Source organism: Amyelois transitella, chromosome 19, assembly GCF_032362555.1.
Source record: "Amyelois transitella isolate CPQ chromosome 19, ilAmyTran1.1, whole genome shotgun sequence".
In the NCBI taxonomy this organism is placed as follows: domain Eukaryota; kingdom Metazoa; phylum Arthropoda; class Insecta; order Lepidoptera; family Pyralidae; genus Amyelois; species Amyelois transitella.
The window spans coordinates 1,974,754-1,989,538 of record NC_083522.1 but is presented as its reverse complement, the minus strand read 5'-3'; the positions used below and the strand labels follow the sequence as shown (position 1 = coordinate 1,989,538).

Genomic DNA, 14,785 nt, shown 5'->3' with positions numbered 1-14,785 from the left:
CATAACAGCGCCCTACCAAAATGGTGATTCCGCATAACAACACCATTATATAAAATGTTTTTTGTTAAATTTGTTGTTATTTTCATATTCTGAAAAGGATAGATTTAGCTATTGATATTTTAATTGTAAACTCAAACACTACTAGATCGATTTCGACTAATATGAAAAAAAAATATGAAGACGAAATAGAATAGACCTTTAGAAGTATCATTCTGTTTATTCCAAAGAAATTGGACTGTCACTAATTAGTGTTTCATAGCGTGTATGCCACTTTATCACTTGAATCTCAATTGTATTATTGAGTCATACAACTGAAATGGCTTTTCAGTTTTTTTCAAGACTGTTGGCTCTATCTACCCCGTAAGGGACATACGAAACGTACGCTTAAGCTTTTACCCGCAGCTTCGCCCGCGTGATTTTAGCACCACCTACATTAAACAAATTAAACGCCACCCACAAAAAGCGACGAATTTAGCGCCATCCTAAATGAATACAGGTTTTTCGCAAATCCCACGGGAACCATAGTTTTTAACGGGATGAAATGTACGTATCCAGTGTCCTTCTCTTAATTATAATATATACGCGATATTTTAAGTAGATCAATTCAGTAGATATAATCTTTATAAAACTCTGAGAAGCGATACTGCAGGCAAAAGTATGTTTCATTATAAATCTCTTCGATAAATCACATAACCTGGATCTCAGTCTCTTTTAATCCCACAGGACGTTGATGTTCAAAATTTCAGGACTTATCTATATTCCTGGCTCGTATTAGGATGCCGAGAAAATCCCTGGAGTGTCCCTAGTTCTCGCTATTGATATATATAAATATATATATATATCTTTGAGGAAACACTGCGCATAATATATATAATCAGATCTTAATCCTTAAGGGTAGACAGAGCCTACAAACTCGAAAAAACTGTAAAGCTACGTTCAGACTAAGCGATCGTATGGTACCGAAGAAAAAACACCGTATATGTCAATCAAGGGACAAGCTAATAAACTTGGGATTCTTCCTTCAGGCGATGGGCTACCAACCTGTCACTACTTACACAATCCTAGAATTAAACCAATGTAGCTAAATATGGCCATGTAAGACTGTAGGCTCTGCCTGCCTCGTAAAGGATAACATAATTATATGTATGTAGATTTCCATGAAGACATAACACTCGATTTTAGCGCTGTCGTGTAAAAATTGGGCATTACTAATCGGAAATAATTACGTGGGTAATGAAAAGAGCAGATTCCCAAGCTTCTTTGGCATGGCGCGTCTAATGGAAGTTTGAGTGCTCGGGCCGAGCTGCGAACAATATGGAGTACCTCAATGGTTAAAGTTATCGATAGACCAAAATCAGGGAATTCGGTTAATGAGTATTTGACAAACCCCAGTTTTCGTAGGAACAAGTCTTTCTAAGCCCTCTTTGATCGATATATGGAGATCGTCACAGTTATTGAAAACGCTTGTACATATTTTTTGCACGGCGTAGACATACATAAATAAAGTCACGTCTTTAACCCTTGCTGGTGGACAGAGCCTACAGTCTTGAAAAATGTTAAACTAAAATTTTGTAATAATGTAGATTTAAGTTGTCATAAATAAATTATTTAAGCTAGAAGTAACTCTGTCTCTCTCTATCTAACTCATAGCGGCTAAAATGCTCTTATGGGTATACGCAAAGATAAGAGAGAGTCAGTCCCTTTGCTACAATGCTTCTTTTCGAAAAGACTGAAAGACCACATTCAACTCGATGGCTTTTCAATGAAATTAAAGTACTTAAGTCTTTATACCTTATAGGGTAGACAGAGACAGAGACTCAAAAAGACTATAAGACCACGTTCAGAAGATAGCTATCTACTAAAGTTACAAAAAAATAATTTCATTAATTATTATGTTGTTGTCAGTTCTAAAATAAAGAGTGGAAAGGGCTTACAGTCACAATACTTGCAAGAAATTATTGAAATGTATTTTTTTTTTTTGCGAACTCTAAATATTTTATCAGCTCAATGGTGAAAGATGTTTCCTAAGCGCTGTTTACTTTCAGTGCCCAGTTTTTATGCGAAATGATCGCCAATAATTGTACATTTCCAAGTGAATTGGAACAGTATTCATGGGGAATCCTAATGACACTTAATCTTAACCGGCTTGGAAAAAAGAGGAGGTTCTCAATTCGAGTGCATGTTTTTTTTTGGCAAATTGTGAGGGGATTTTTGTTTTTTTCGTTTTCTTTTAAAAACTTTTCTCATACATCTAATTTTAATTATAAAATTTATAAATTTTGTCATTCCAAAACTTTAACCTGCTTAGTATGAATCTTATACAAAGTGCTAAAGATTATATTTGTTTGGATTTAAAACTGGTAATATCGCCTTTAACACTTTGCCAGTGATCATAGTTTACGACGACCGATAAAAACTTCCTTCCAACGACGGTCAACATAAATCGAGTTTATTGACATAGTTCACACTGGTTTAGTATTTTTGGAGTGATTTTCACTATTCTGTACTTGATCATAAATACATTACATACATATAGTCACGTCTTTATCCCTTGCGGGCTAGACAGAGCCAACAGTCTTGAAAAAGCTGACAGGGCACGTTCAGCTTTTTGGCTCGATGATGATGAATTGAGATTCATAAATACTTATATGATATTATTATGTCTTCAACCTTTCCAACAGTCTCTCAAAGACAGAAAAGTGTGAAATAAAATTTTGAACGTCGGTGACGCAATCCTTATGAGACTTACCCGTTCTTTTGTATTGAGGTCCTTTAGTACTGAGACAAAACTCTTACTTTTTTCTGATTAAAAACAAAATTTCTTAAAAAGATCAGCACTAACTGTGTAGCACATTGTTTACAGCTAGCATCATACTGAGGGGGTACCCTTTCGGGAACAACATCCTACCTGTCCACTTTTAAACTTGTACATATTCTTGTATTTCCTTTTTATGGTTTATGGTGAACTACGAATAAATTCTTTTTTACTTTACTTTGGTTCTGAGTTATGTCATCGATACGTATATAGCATTATGACTGGCTTCACAAATGTGGTCACGACACTTCACTCAACAGAGTACTTACATAAATAACATAAAATCTTTCCCATAGGGGCAGGCAAATATTACACTTGCCACGATCCCTGCATACTTCTTTCACTTCATCCACATTCATAACTCTCTTCATGCAAGCTAAACCTGACCTTTGACCAGGACGTTCCTAGTTTGATCATTGCACGTTTGTCTACCCCTTCCCACTGAAAGGTTTCCAATCTCACTCTTCTTATATACTTGTTTATGACAAACAACTGGTAGTAAACATATGAATGTACCTTTACAACCTCACCTCACTCAACTCACCAAGTTACTGTAACAAAATATCTTTGCCTTCGCTCTCTCTGTGTAAACTCGACTTTATTTCACGTTCGTGGGTAGATTTAAGTATGACCGATAAATATATTTTGTAGATAAACACTTTTATTGCGAAAAAACTGGTAGATTGCTATAGAAACCTTAACTTTCTATACAAATCTACCAGTTTACAGTTACAGGCAAAATAACTTATGTAGTGCTAAAATGTGCAATTTTGCAAGTTTTATTACTATCACGTCTATGACCCTCGTGGAGTAGACAGAGCCAACAGTCTTGAAAAGAAATCGAGATTCAAATAGTGACAGGTTGCTAACGTGTCGCCTACAAGAAGAATCTCAAGTTAATTAGCCTATCCATGGAGTATCACTTTATAGGCTCTGTATAGGCTAATTAACTTGAGATACTCCATCTTTTTCCCATGGATAGGATAATTATATATAATCCTCTTCTTATTTGTATTGGGTTCGGGAACCACACGACACAAATCAGAATAACAATTTACCTAAATAATGAAGTTAATTAAAATAAAATGAAACGACACTTTTGAATCAAGAATTTTGAAAGCTCGGCTGAGAGATCATTCCTCGGAAATATAAACCGAAGTTTATTGAAACAATCGCTAGACCTTGTCTTTAAACATCTCAAGTTTTTCATTCTTAAGGGCTTTGAAATTTCCAAATTTCTTCTTTGGGAAATAGAACTTTATGTTGTATTTAGAACATTGCTTCTAGTTGTCATGATAATAAATAAATATATACTATACGTGCTTAATTACACAAATTGAGTTAGCCTGGAACTTGAGTTACAATATACTAACTCGACAATACTACATCTATACAAGACTCGTATTATAAAGCTGATGAGTTTGTTTGTTTGTTTGAACGCGCTTATCGCAGGAACTACTGGTTCAAATTGAAAAATTATTTGTTTTGAATAGACCATATATCGAGGAAGGCTTTAGGCTATAACATCACGCTGCAACTATTAGGAGCGAAGAAATAATAGAAAATGTGAAAAAAGCGGGGTAAATTATTCATCCCTGAGGGCTTCAATGATGCCCAAAATAACCATTCCACGCGGACGATGTCGCGGACACAGCAAGTTTTATTTTAATAAAAACTCAATCAGAAAAAGTTTGTTCCTCATTGTGCCCTGGCCGGGATTCGAACCCGGGACCTATCATGAACGTGTACCTGGAGGAGGTTAGAGTAGATATGATGATAGAGTATAAAGGGGTGACCTCAATTGCAGAAATTGCCGTGTGGTTCCCGGCACCAAAAGAAAAGAGTAGGGCCACTCCATCTCGTTCCAATGGATTTCGTAAAAGGCGAATAAAGAATAGGCTTATTATCTTGGGATACTTCTTTTAGACGATGGGCTAACAACCTGTCACTATTTGAATCTAAATTCTATCATTAAACCAAACAGCTGAACGTGTTCTATCAGTCTTCAAGATTGTTGGCTCTGTCTACCCCGCAAGGGTATAGAACCGCAAGCATAGACGTGATTTTATTTATGTATGTATTTATGCAATTATGAAAACATCGACTAAGGGAATAAGCATACATTTATCTTATGCGCTTTGCATAGAGACAGAGAAAAAAACATAACATACTATGTGCTAGCTGCTTCTCTACCTGCAGTTTGTAAAAGTTAATCAAACCAAGCGACAGGCTAATAAACTTACGATTCTTCTTTCTAGCTGGTTTAACCCAGGTAAACTACTTAACTATAGTGAAACGAAGTTAAGTAAAATTTTACTCATAAAGTTTTTCCTTAAACTTTTTTAATTGACCCAAAAGTAAATTTTAAGCGACAATTAAGTTCCTGCGGTATCGCAACTTTCAAAGCTTTGCGCCTGCATAAGTTTTAACTCAACATACATACATACATATGGTCACGTCTATATCCCTTGCGGGGTAGACAGAGCCAACAGTCAATTCCATCTTAAAGCCATACAGCTGTCACGTTATGCTGTATGGCTTTATGAAGGAATCCTTTCAGTCTTTTTGATACTGTTGGCTCTGTCTACCCCGAAAGGGATATAGACATGAACTATTGTAATGTATGAGCAGGATCTCTCCAGGATAGTTACCAAGATAGCATGGAACACACCGATAAAGGAAAAGGCTTTATCTCGGACTGAACCATCTTTCATCCTTGACATAATAATTTCACAAGAAATTGGCGGACGCCCCGGCTCCGACTGCTTAAAACAAAAATTCCAAGAATCATGAACTAGGTGAATAAGTATGCCCGTTCCAAATTGTGTGTTACAATGGTACCAAAAACATTCAGTCGAATTGAGAACCTCCTTTTTTTAAGTCGATTGAAAAAAGTCGTCAATACGTAGTGGATTGTAATAATCTGTGGCATTCATGACGTTCCGTTTTGTTGAGAAAAACTCATTTTCTGAAGCTTAGCAGTTGAAACAAGCATGGTGTAATATGACTGTCACGATGGTTGGAATTTTTAATATTTTATGAGAATTATTCTTTCATGTATACATATCATCACGTTTTTATCTCTTACGAGGTAGACGGTGCTAACAATCTAAAAAAACTTAAAGGCCACATCAGCTTATTATATGGCTTATTTTTTCTTTCAGTTCGCTGATAATACATTTGAAGTGAAGGTGAATTATTCAATATGACTAAAGTTTCCCTGCAATAGTTGAGAAGATTTGACGGAAATTTGATCGGAATTTTATTATTTCCAAAACTGTGAATATCTCAAAAACGACTTAACCGATTTTAATGCCCCGTGAATTCTAATTATAGATTCTAAATACCTTTTTTAATTTCGTCGAAATCAAGCCAGCGGTCTGAAAATTATTGCATTAAAAATACGTAGGTGAACCTCACTCACTACACTCGCTCTGTCAAATAATCCAATATCGAAGTCATAGGCGGAGCTTAATCTTCTCCCAAAAAGATGTTGACACAGCCTTAACTTAATGAGAACAAATTTTTTTACCAGTTACATTATATTTCCTTATTAATTTTTTTTCAATAAATTACAACTATTAGGAGTCAAGGGAATTACGTCAATTTCAAACTTTGTCCCAATTCTTGTCATACGCCATATTATGCACAAGCCTCATACGTGCTTGGTTTAGGTATAATAGCAATCTTTTATTTTGCAAACCGCCACGATTTAAAATTCTCTCCCCACGTTGGTTTCGTGATATGAGCATTTTAAAGGCAAGACTGAAAAACCTCATCTTCCTTACTAACAGGCAAATTGTGGTCTTAAGTCTAAAAAAAACTCTTAAATAGAAAAAAATAAAATAAAAAATTAATGGTCTATTTTCCTGCCACAATGACGCACAGACAAGTTAGCTCTACACTGTAAATGCTCTGCGTTCGGAGAGAAAAAAGTGGCTATTGTTACCGAGAATAGGACCTCGGGGACGCACTGTAATTGCAACTAGAAATTCTAGAGAGGTGTACTTCCATACATACATACATTGCTGAAATGAAAAATTCTAACTATCAATATGATTATTTTTAGATTCCCTTTTTAACAGTGTGTATATGTATATTTCTGTGTTGTACGGCGCGGCGTGGCTATGGCGTATGCGCGTGGCTTCGTTCGTTGGAAGAAATTTGAAATAAGTAGACTTTTTCTGATTTGTCCAAATCTGTGCCAAATGTCATCAAATTCAGTAGTATCTGAGTACGATTTAATGTTTACATAAATATGCATCGAGTATAGATAAACATAAACAATAAACAAACACAGAGTGCGTTCAAGACCTTTATTTAAATGTTTTAATTTTGACGAACTAGAACTGAAAACAATCTAATGCACTTAGATATTATTGTAAAAAAACTAGTTGTAATCCTCCCTAATAAATTAATTTTAAGACTACTCAAAGAGGAATTATTTGCTTTTATACCTGAAATTCCGGTATCAGATAAAATTACAGATTCTAGATAAATGTTGTCTTGAAATAGTTCATCGTTTAGAAGGAGATTATTGTTGTTACTTAAATCTAAAATTTGCAACATGCGCAATTTCTGAAATGTTCCTATTTCTATATCCGTAATGTTATTGGAACTCAAATTTAATTTTTGCAATTGTGTCATGGCATCGAAATTAGTTTTTTTCAGACATGCAATTTTATTCTGATCTAGAAATAGTTCTTTCACATTTTCCAATCTCGATAGACTATCATGTAAAGATTCTAATTTATTATGCGATAAATATAAAGTTTGCAAAGAAAGCATCCCCTGAAATGATAGGATGTCTAAATTTTTGATAAAATTATTCGATAAATTTAAATGTTGTAGATGAGGGAATTTAACAAAATAATTATTTGGTAGTACATCTATAAAATTATAACTCAGATCTATAACTTTTAATGAATTAATTGGAGAGGAAATTACGTTTTCATGTTCTAAAAATGTGATGACATTGTCAGACACATTAATCGTTTGCAAATTTCGATTAGTAAATTTAGAAAGGTCTATACTTTCTAGTGTGCTTTGAGAAATTTCAAATTGTGTTAACTCGTCAAAGGTATAAACTTCATCGGGAATTGATAGTAATTCAAAATGAATCATTTTGATCACTTTGATGTTATCTTTGGAGAAATTTGGTGGTAAAAAGTTTTTAAACGAATAAATAATGAGGTCTATATTATAAAAACTTAAATGTAACTCGTAAGCTCCTGTGTAATCTGAATCTTTTGGTTTAATAGAAGTTAACGTAGAATCTTCGTATTTAAACATTCTATTACAGTTGATCTTTATTGTACAAATTCTTGCATTGTACTCTTGTTCGCATGAACATCCGATGGTCTCATTAATCGAAGAGCATGTTATGACCGTAGTAATCATCAAAAGTAAAAAAAAGATAAGTACCGAATCTGAAAAAAAAAATGATACATTACAATGGTTCAATTCGTATGTTTCTTGTCTTCATGATAATATCAAGTCATACGTCACTAGGTACCATAAAATTGGAATATTGTCAACGACACCATCGTTACTACAAGTCAGTCATTATTACTACACTTTGGTTTCAGAGTTATCGTCCCCCTGAATGCGTCTCACATTTTTGGAGAGGGGTTCGTTCCGTCGTCCACGATTTGGTTAGTCAGATTTATCTGTCGAATCTCCGAAACCCTTGCAGGGGAACCATATATATATTGGATCAAGGCTACATGCCATCCAGCTGTCTGAATGAACAGTTAACTTCAAGTGAATTTCTTTCACCATAAGAGCATTAGTTAGCAATGAAACTAATGTGCAATACTCAGGAAATTGTCATTGGTTGCTTAAGAATATTGAATCTTTTGGACCACTTTTTATTCAAAGTCAGATCACCGATGCTCTGTCTCATTTCAGAACTAATAAAATCATAGATTTTAAGCTGAATGTGGTATTTTCAAGACTATTGGCTCTGTCTACCCCGCAAGGGATATAGACGTAACCATATGTATGTATGTATGTATAAAAAGCAAAGCAGTGATAGATTATCGCTACTGCGTAGCCCGTGCCTTGTTAGCCCGCTGGTTTTATTCAGCCCCGCCGCATGACTAAACTATCTAATCATTCCCTTGTCTATTTCTGACACAAAATTCACTTATCGTATTATTCACTATCCTGTCATTCAATTTTAAACAGAACCAAAATTGTTTAATACATACATACATACATATAATCACGTCTATATCCCTTGCAGGGTAGACAGAGCCAACAGTCCTGAGCGGACTGATAGGCCACGTTCAGCTATTTGGCTTTAAGATAGAATTGAGATTCGAATAGTGACAAGTTGCTAGCCTATCGCCTAAAAAAAGAATCTCAAGTTTGTAAGCCTATCCCTTAGTCGCCTTTTACGACATCCATGGGAAAGAGATGGAGTGGTCCTATTCTTTTTTGTATTGGTGCCGGGAACCACACGGCAGTTTTAGTATTGTTTAATTAAATTTAAAAATCAGAATTCTTACGTACCCATTCCGTTTTGAACTTTAAATTTCTATGACGTCATCAAATAATTTTATTCATCTGTATATTCCATTATTATAGTTACTGATAGCGTTATTTTTGATATACTTTTTTTTATATATGAAACGATTGTGTTATTTCTGGTGGTGATAGTATATCAGGCGACCACAACGCTAGCACAATGTTTCGCTTATTATGTGTGAATGAGTTAAACGTTGTTACGGCTTATATTGGTCCAATTACTGCCAATAAATGTAGTTTGATAATGTCCTTGGAATATTTAATACTAATGTGGACACTAAAGTCTTTGTAATTTGTGAGCTATAGTTTTCCAGTTGGCGATTTTAGATTTGCCGCCGTGCCGTGTGGGTCCCGGCAACCACAAAAAAGAATAGGACCACTCCATCTCTTTCCCATGGATATCGTAAAAGGCGACTAAGGTATATGCTTATAAACTTGGGATTCTTCTTTTAGGCGATGGGCTAGCAACCTGTCACTATTTGAATCTCAATTCTATCATTAAGCCAAATAGCTGAATGTGGCCATTTAGTCTTCAAGACTGTTGGCTCTGTCTGCTCCGCATGGGATATGGACGTGGCCATATGTATGTATGTATTTATGTATGATTTTAGATTTCGCTCGTAGCTCTGACTGTGTGAAAATTTACCGTATGTCTTTTTTTTTGTAGACATATAATATAGCACAATATCGTCGGAGCCGCGGTTCCCCAGGCATCACACCTAGCCTGGCGGAAGATCTTCCCTTTGGTGGCGGACGAGTCGTATCATCGCGCCCGCTACAATAGGGGAGACCTAGGAAGGTTGTGACAATTTTTGCTTTAAGGAGTATATCTCGACGGAGAATCATAGCACAATTATAAACTCTATATCATATTATAGCGTAACTCTTACTCTTTCAAAAACTATCACATAAGTCAATAAAAAGTGGAAGGTTTCTGAGCATTTCCACAAAAACTGGAGGTACTCCTTTTGTCACAACTCTCCTAACACCGAGGTAAGTTGTGACAATTCTATTTTTAGACTTTTTGTGATAAATAAAAATAATATTATGGGAATATAAACAAAAACACACATAATTTTGCATAAAAGTAATATAATTATAATTTTTGCCATGAATATAGGAATTAGAACGATATTAAATATTAAAAAAAACATTAATTATTTTTTGTTATTGATAAGCGATCAATAGTTTTATAAGGAGGTAAAATTATTAATCTAATCGGACAAACAATTACGACAGACATATTGCAGCTCGCCTCCAGTGCAATCTTCGAGAGATCAACCTTTGCATTCAAGGCACTGAACCCACTTCTCATTTGATCTGCTATTTTCATAAGGTTCAAGGCAGGCAGCATAAGCAAAAGCAATCATTTTCCGCATCTTCATCTATATCGCCTTCACCCTTCTTGTTGATTTTCTTGGCTTCCTTAGGTTTCTTCTCTTTTTCGGTCAAAACACGATTTTTCACACTTTTTAACTTACTTTTTTTTCTATAGCAGCAATTTCATTCTTGATAGGTGTGTCGGTTAGCACCGTTGACTTGATCTTGCGTCTATTAGGCTTAACTGATTCTGGAGAGATCACATTAGAGACCGTAGCAAGAGGAGTACAAGCTGTAGACTTATTTTTGCCACCTAGGAGAGTTGTGACAGCGTGTCACAACTCTCCTAGGTGGCAAAAATCAGGACACCGTCGGAATATTATTTTGTAAATTCGAAACAAGATGCAAACACAATAAAACATTACCATGCTTAGAAACTTAAATAGACATGCTCCATAAAAAAATAATGAAAACCCACGTTAGTGTTATAGGTTGTGATATAAACACAATCAAAATATTTATGAAAAACTTACTTTTTGGATATTTTTTCGTGCCGTCGTCGTGCTCTCGCAACCGCTTGCCATGGGCCCCCGTGCTTACTGCGACAAATGGCGCGTCACAAGAGAGACTATTGTGGACTGTTGCCGTCCAGCTAACGGTCACGAATTTTCGGAAATCATCGCTGTCACAACTCTCCTCTGTCACAACTCACCCAGGTCTCCCCTACCTATAAGCCTTTTCATTCATTTCAGTAATCGCTGCACCTATTTATTTATGTATATTGTTTATTTATTGTAGTTTTTATGTATTTATATTATAATTATTTTATTTTATATTTTGTGTAGGTATAAATATATTTATTTAGTGGGACCCCACATAAAGTTCTCTGTCAGAACCAACGGTTATCTGGTAGGGTTGTCCACCCTGAACATTTTTTAACTAGAAATTACTTAAAATTATTTATATGGCGAAACAACGTTTGCTGGGACAGCTAGTATATATATAATTATTATATACATATTCTTGATCAAATTAAGGACGTCCTGGTGAAGGGTCAGGTCAAAAGTGCCCGAAACCGCCGAGCTTGCATGAAGAGAGTTATGAATGTGGATGAAGCAAAGGAAGTATGCAGGGATCGTGGCAAGTGGAAAGAGGTAGTCTCTGCCTACCCCTCCGGGAAAGAGGCGTGAGTTTATGTATGTATGTATGTATATAAAAATTAAACAAACAAACTCTTCAGCTTTATAATATTCGTATAGATATCCAGAGCGCTAATCTCTGTCAAGTAAACATCGTTCTATTTCAGTAACGAATCTTTTTCCTTCTCTTAAGAATTTACTAAATAATAATAATAAATATATACGGGACAAATTACACTGATTGAGTTAGCCTCGAAATAAGTTCGAGACTTGTGTTACGAGATGCTAACTCAACGATGCTATATTTTATAATAATTACATATATTGATAAACATCCAAGACCCAGGTCAAACAGAAAAAGTTCTTTTCTCATCATGCCCTGGCCGGAATTCGAACCCGGGACCTCCAATGTCACAGACAAGCGGACTACCGCTGCGCCACAGAGGCCGTCAACTACTAAGACCCAAGGCAAGAAAAAATACTCAAAAAACACTCTGAACTCACTTTAACCGTTCGACCACAGACGCTCCTAATCTAGAATTCTGCATTTATTAAAGGTCGTTGGCACCGCTTTGCTTATTGCGGGGAATCCCAAAAATATATAAATGCATTGTTTCAGCGGAAAATAATGCTTATCGCCATTACTGACATATCAGCAAGACACATGAACTGCGCAAAATTTTTGCGCAACCCGATATTAACAATGTAAATGTAGCGATTTCGTTTAGTTACTACACAACACTTATAAATCAGTAATACATAAATCTATATACGTTGAATAACCCAATCCCAACTTTTTTAATAAATGTGAAAGTGAGTATGTTTGTTAACTCTTCGAGAGATTTGAAATTTCGCGTATAATTCGCGTTCGTCTAAAAACCGGACTCACCCAATCTAGGATCCATGGTCAAAGGCATACCCTATGTTCTTCTCCAGAGAGGTTAGGATGCAACCAGGACTAAAGCCATGAGGAAGAAGAGGAAGCAACGCGAAAGTTTCAAATCAATTAAAACCTGGACTCTTCTGGCGGTGCAAAAGAATTCTACACGCTAACCACCTACTTTTATATGTATTTTATATGTAGCTATTAAGTATTAGTAACAGTCTGGACAATATACATACATATAATCACGTCTATATCCCTTGCGGGGTAGATTTTATTTTATTTTAGATATAGCCAACACTCTTAAAAATACAAAAATAATGAAAGAATTGAGATTCAAATAGTGACAGGTTGCTATCATGTCGCTAGACCATGGCCTTAAAATAAGTAAGGGTACCGATCGATAAATATTTTAATTAAAAAAAAAATATTACCCAAGCTTATTTCCCTTTCCCTTGATTGACTTTTACAATCTTTACGGGAAACAAAGCAGCAACACTCTATGATACATACATACATACATATGGTCACGTCTTTATCCCTTGCGGGGTAGACAGAGCCAACAGCCCCGAAAAGACTGACAGGCCACGTTCAGCTATTTGGCTTTAAGATGGATTACTATCACTTTGGATATTATATAATAATATATACTAGCTGTCCCGACAAACGTTGTTTTGCCATATAAACAATTTTAAGTAATTTCTAGTTTAAAAAATGGAAAGGATATAAAAATAAGATTGATAGTTAAGCATAAGATAGATAGATAGATAATTTATTTATTTGATTTGCTACACACAATTTACAATGTACATATGTAATACAAATTAATTAGGGTGTGAGTCGCAGCAATACGAAAAGGTCAACTCAACGAGTTTGCTATAGAGCAATACGCTGATTTTAAGATAAGCATAAATGCTTGCACTAAGTATCTATATGATTGTGCTCTAATTTCCTTAGTCGCCTTTTTCGAAAAAGGGATGGAGGATTTTTTGGAAAAGGGATGGGGTGGTCCTATTATTAGGTGTCAGGAACCACACTTCTAGACTACTTCTATGCCTGAAAACTCTTAATGGGGCGAGTTTCTTATAAAAATCTTGACCTCACTTAATAAAAAATATCATATTAGGTACTTTTATAATAATACTTACATATCTACATGTTTAAAAAAGAGTAGATATTATTTAATATTAATATATTCGGTGCATCAACCAACATGATAAAAGCACATTTTTTAACAGAACAAACGTAATTTTTATGTTAATATTAGAATTTATTTGTTTAACTAGCTTTTGCCCGCGGCTTCGCCTACGTTAATTTCGCTTCCATAAAAAGATTGCTTAGATTAAGAGCCTTGCATTGACATAAACTAATATTATGCAAAAAAATAGATGTGCCTACGTGAGTGCGTGTTAAAGGATGCTATTCAATCATGCAAATTCAACTGGATAGATTTTGATGAAACTTACGTACACGGGAAGAATAATGCCTGGAATAGAACATAACTTATTTTTCCTACAAAAGCAAAGTCCCGGGGGCGCAGCTGTTAAAAAACGAATAAATTCTAAAGACAAAAAAAGGTAAGTATAATAATGGAAGTAAGTACTGGCGAAACTAAAATTACTTTATTAAAACTTAATTTTCATATTTCATTAAAACTTAGGTTTCATAGGCTTAGCAAAGTCAGTAAATCATTTATGGGGAACTGTATACGATTTTATAATAGGTTGCCGGAGTCTGTTCTTGATATGCCCTACCGAAAATTCAAAGAGTATGTAAAGAAAGTACTTTGTGAGAAGGCTTATTATAGGACTGATGATTACCTTAATGATAAAAACATCTGGCTCGAGCTTGGCACAGGAACCTCGTAATTAATTGTAGTTTAATTTGAACTTAAATCAAAATTTCAGTACACTCTGTACATAAATCTTTTTAAAATTGGCAATCCATAAAATATATATATATGTATATATATATATATATATTTTTTTTTTTTTTTTCTTTTTTCAATATTAAATCTCATAAATATATAAATCTCCCGTGAACAATGTATTCTCCCGTCCACATTATATTCTAAGTATAATTTAATATTGTGAAGTT

At 34.9% G+C, this 14,785-nt stretch overlaps 1 protein-coding gene across 1 annotated transcript; it reads right to left on the bottom strand.

Moving 5' to 3' along the window:
- Positions 1-7,142: 7,142 nt before the first annotated feature.
- On the bottom strand, positions 7,143-9,509 carry LOC132902893 (slit homolog 1 protein-like). The gene is made up of 2 exons (XM_060949777.1): positions 9,332-9,509; positions 7,143-8,244 (listed from the first exon to the last, which is right to left on the bottom strand). Exons 1-2 carry the CDS (start codon positions 9,333-9,335, stop codon positions 7,145-7,147), a joined length of 1,104 nt encoding a protein of 367 aa, XP_060805760.1. The 5' UTR covers positions 9,336-9,509; the 3' UTR covers positions 7,143-7,144.
- Positions 9,510-14,785: the final 5,276 nt, after the last annotated feature.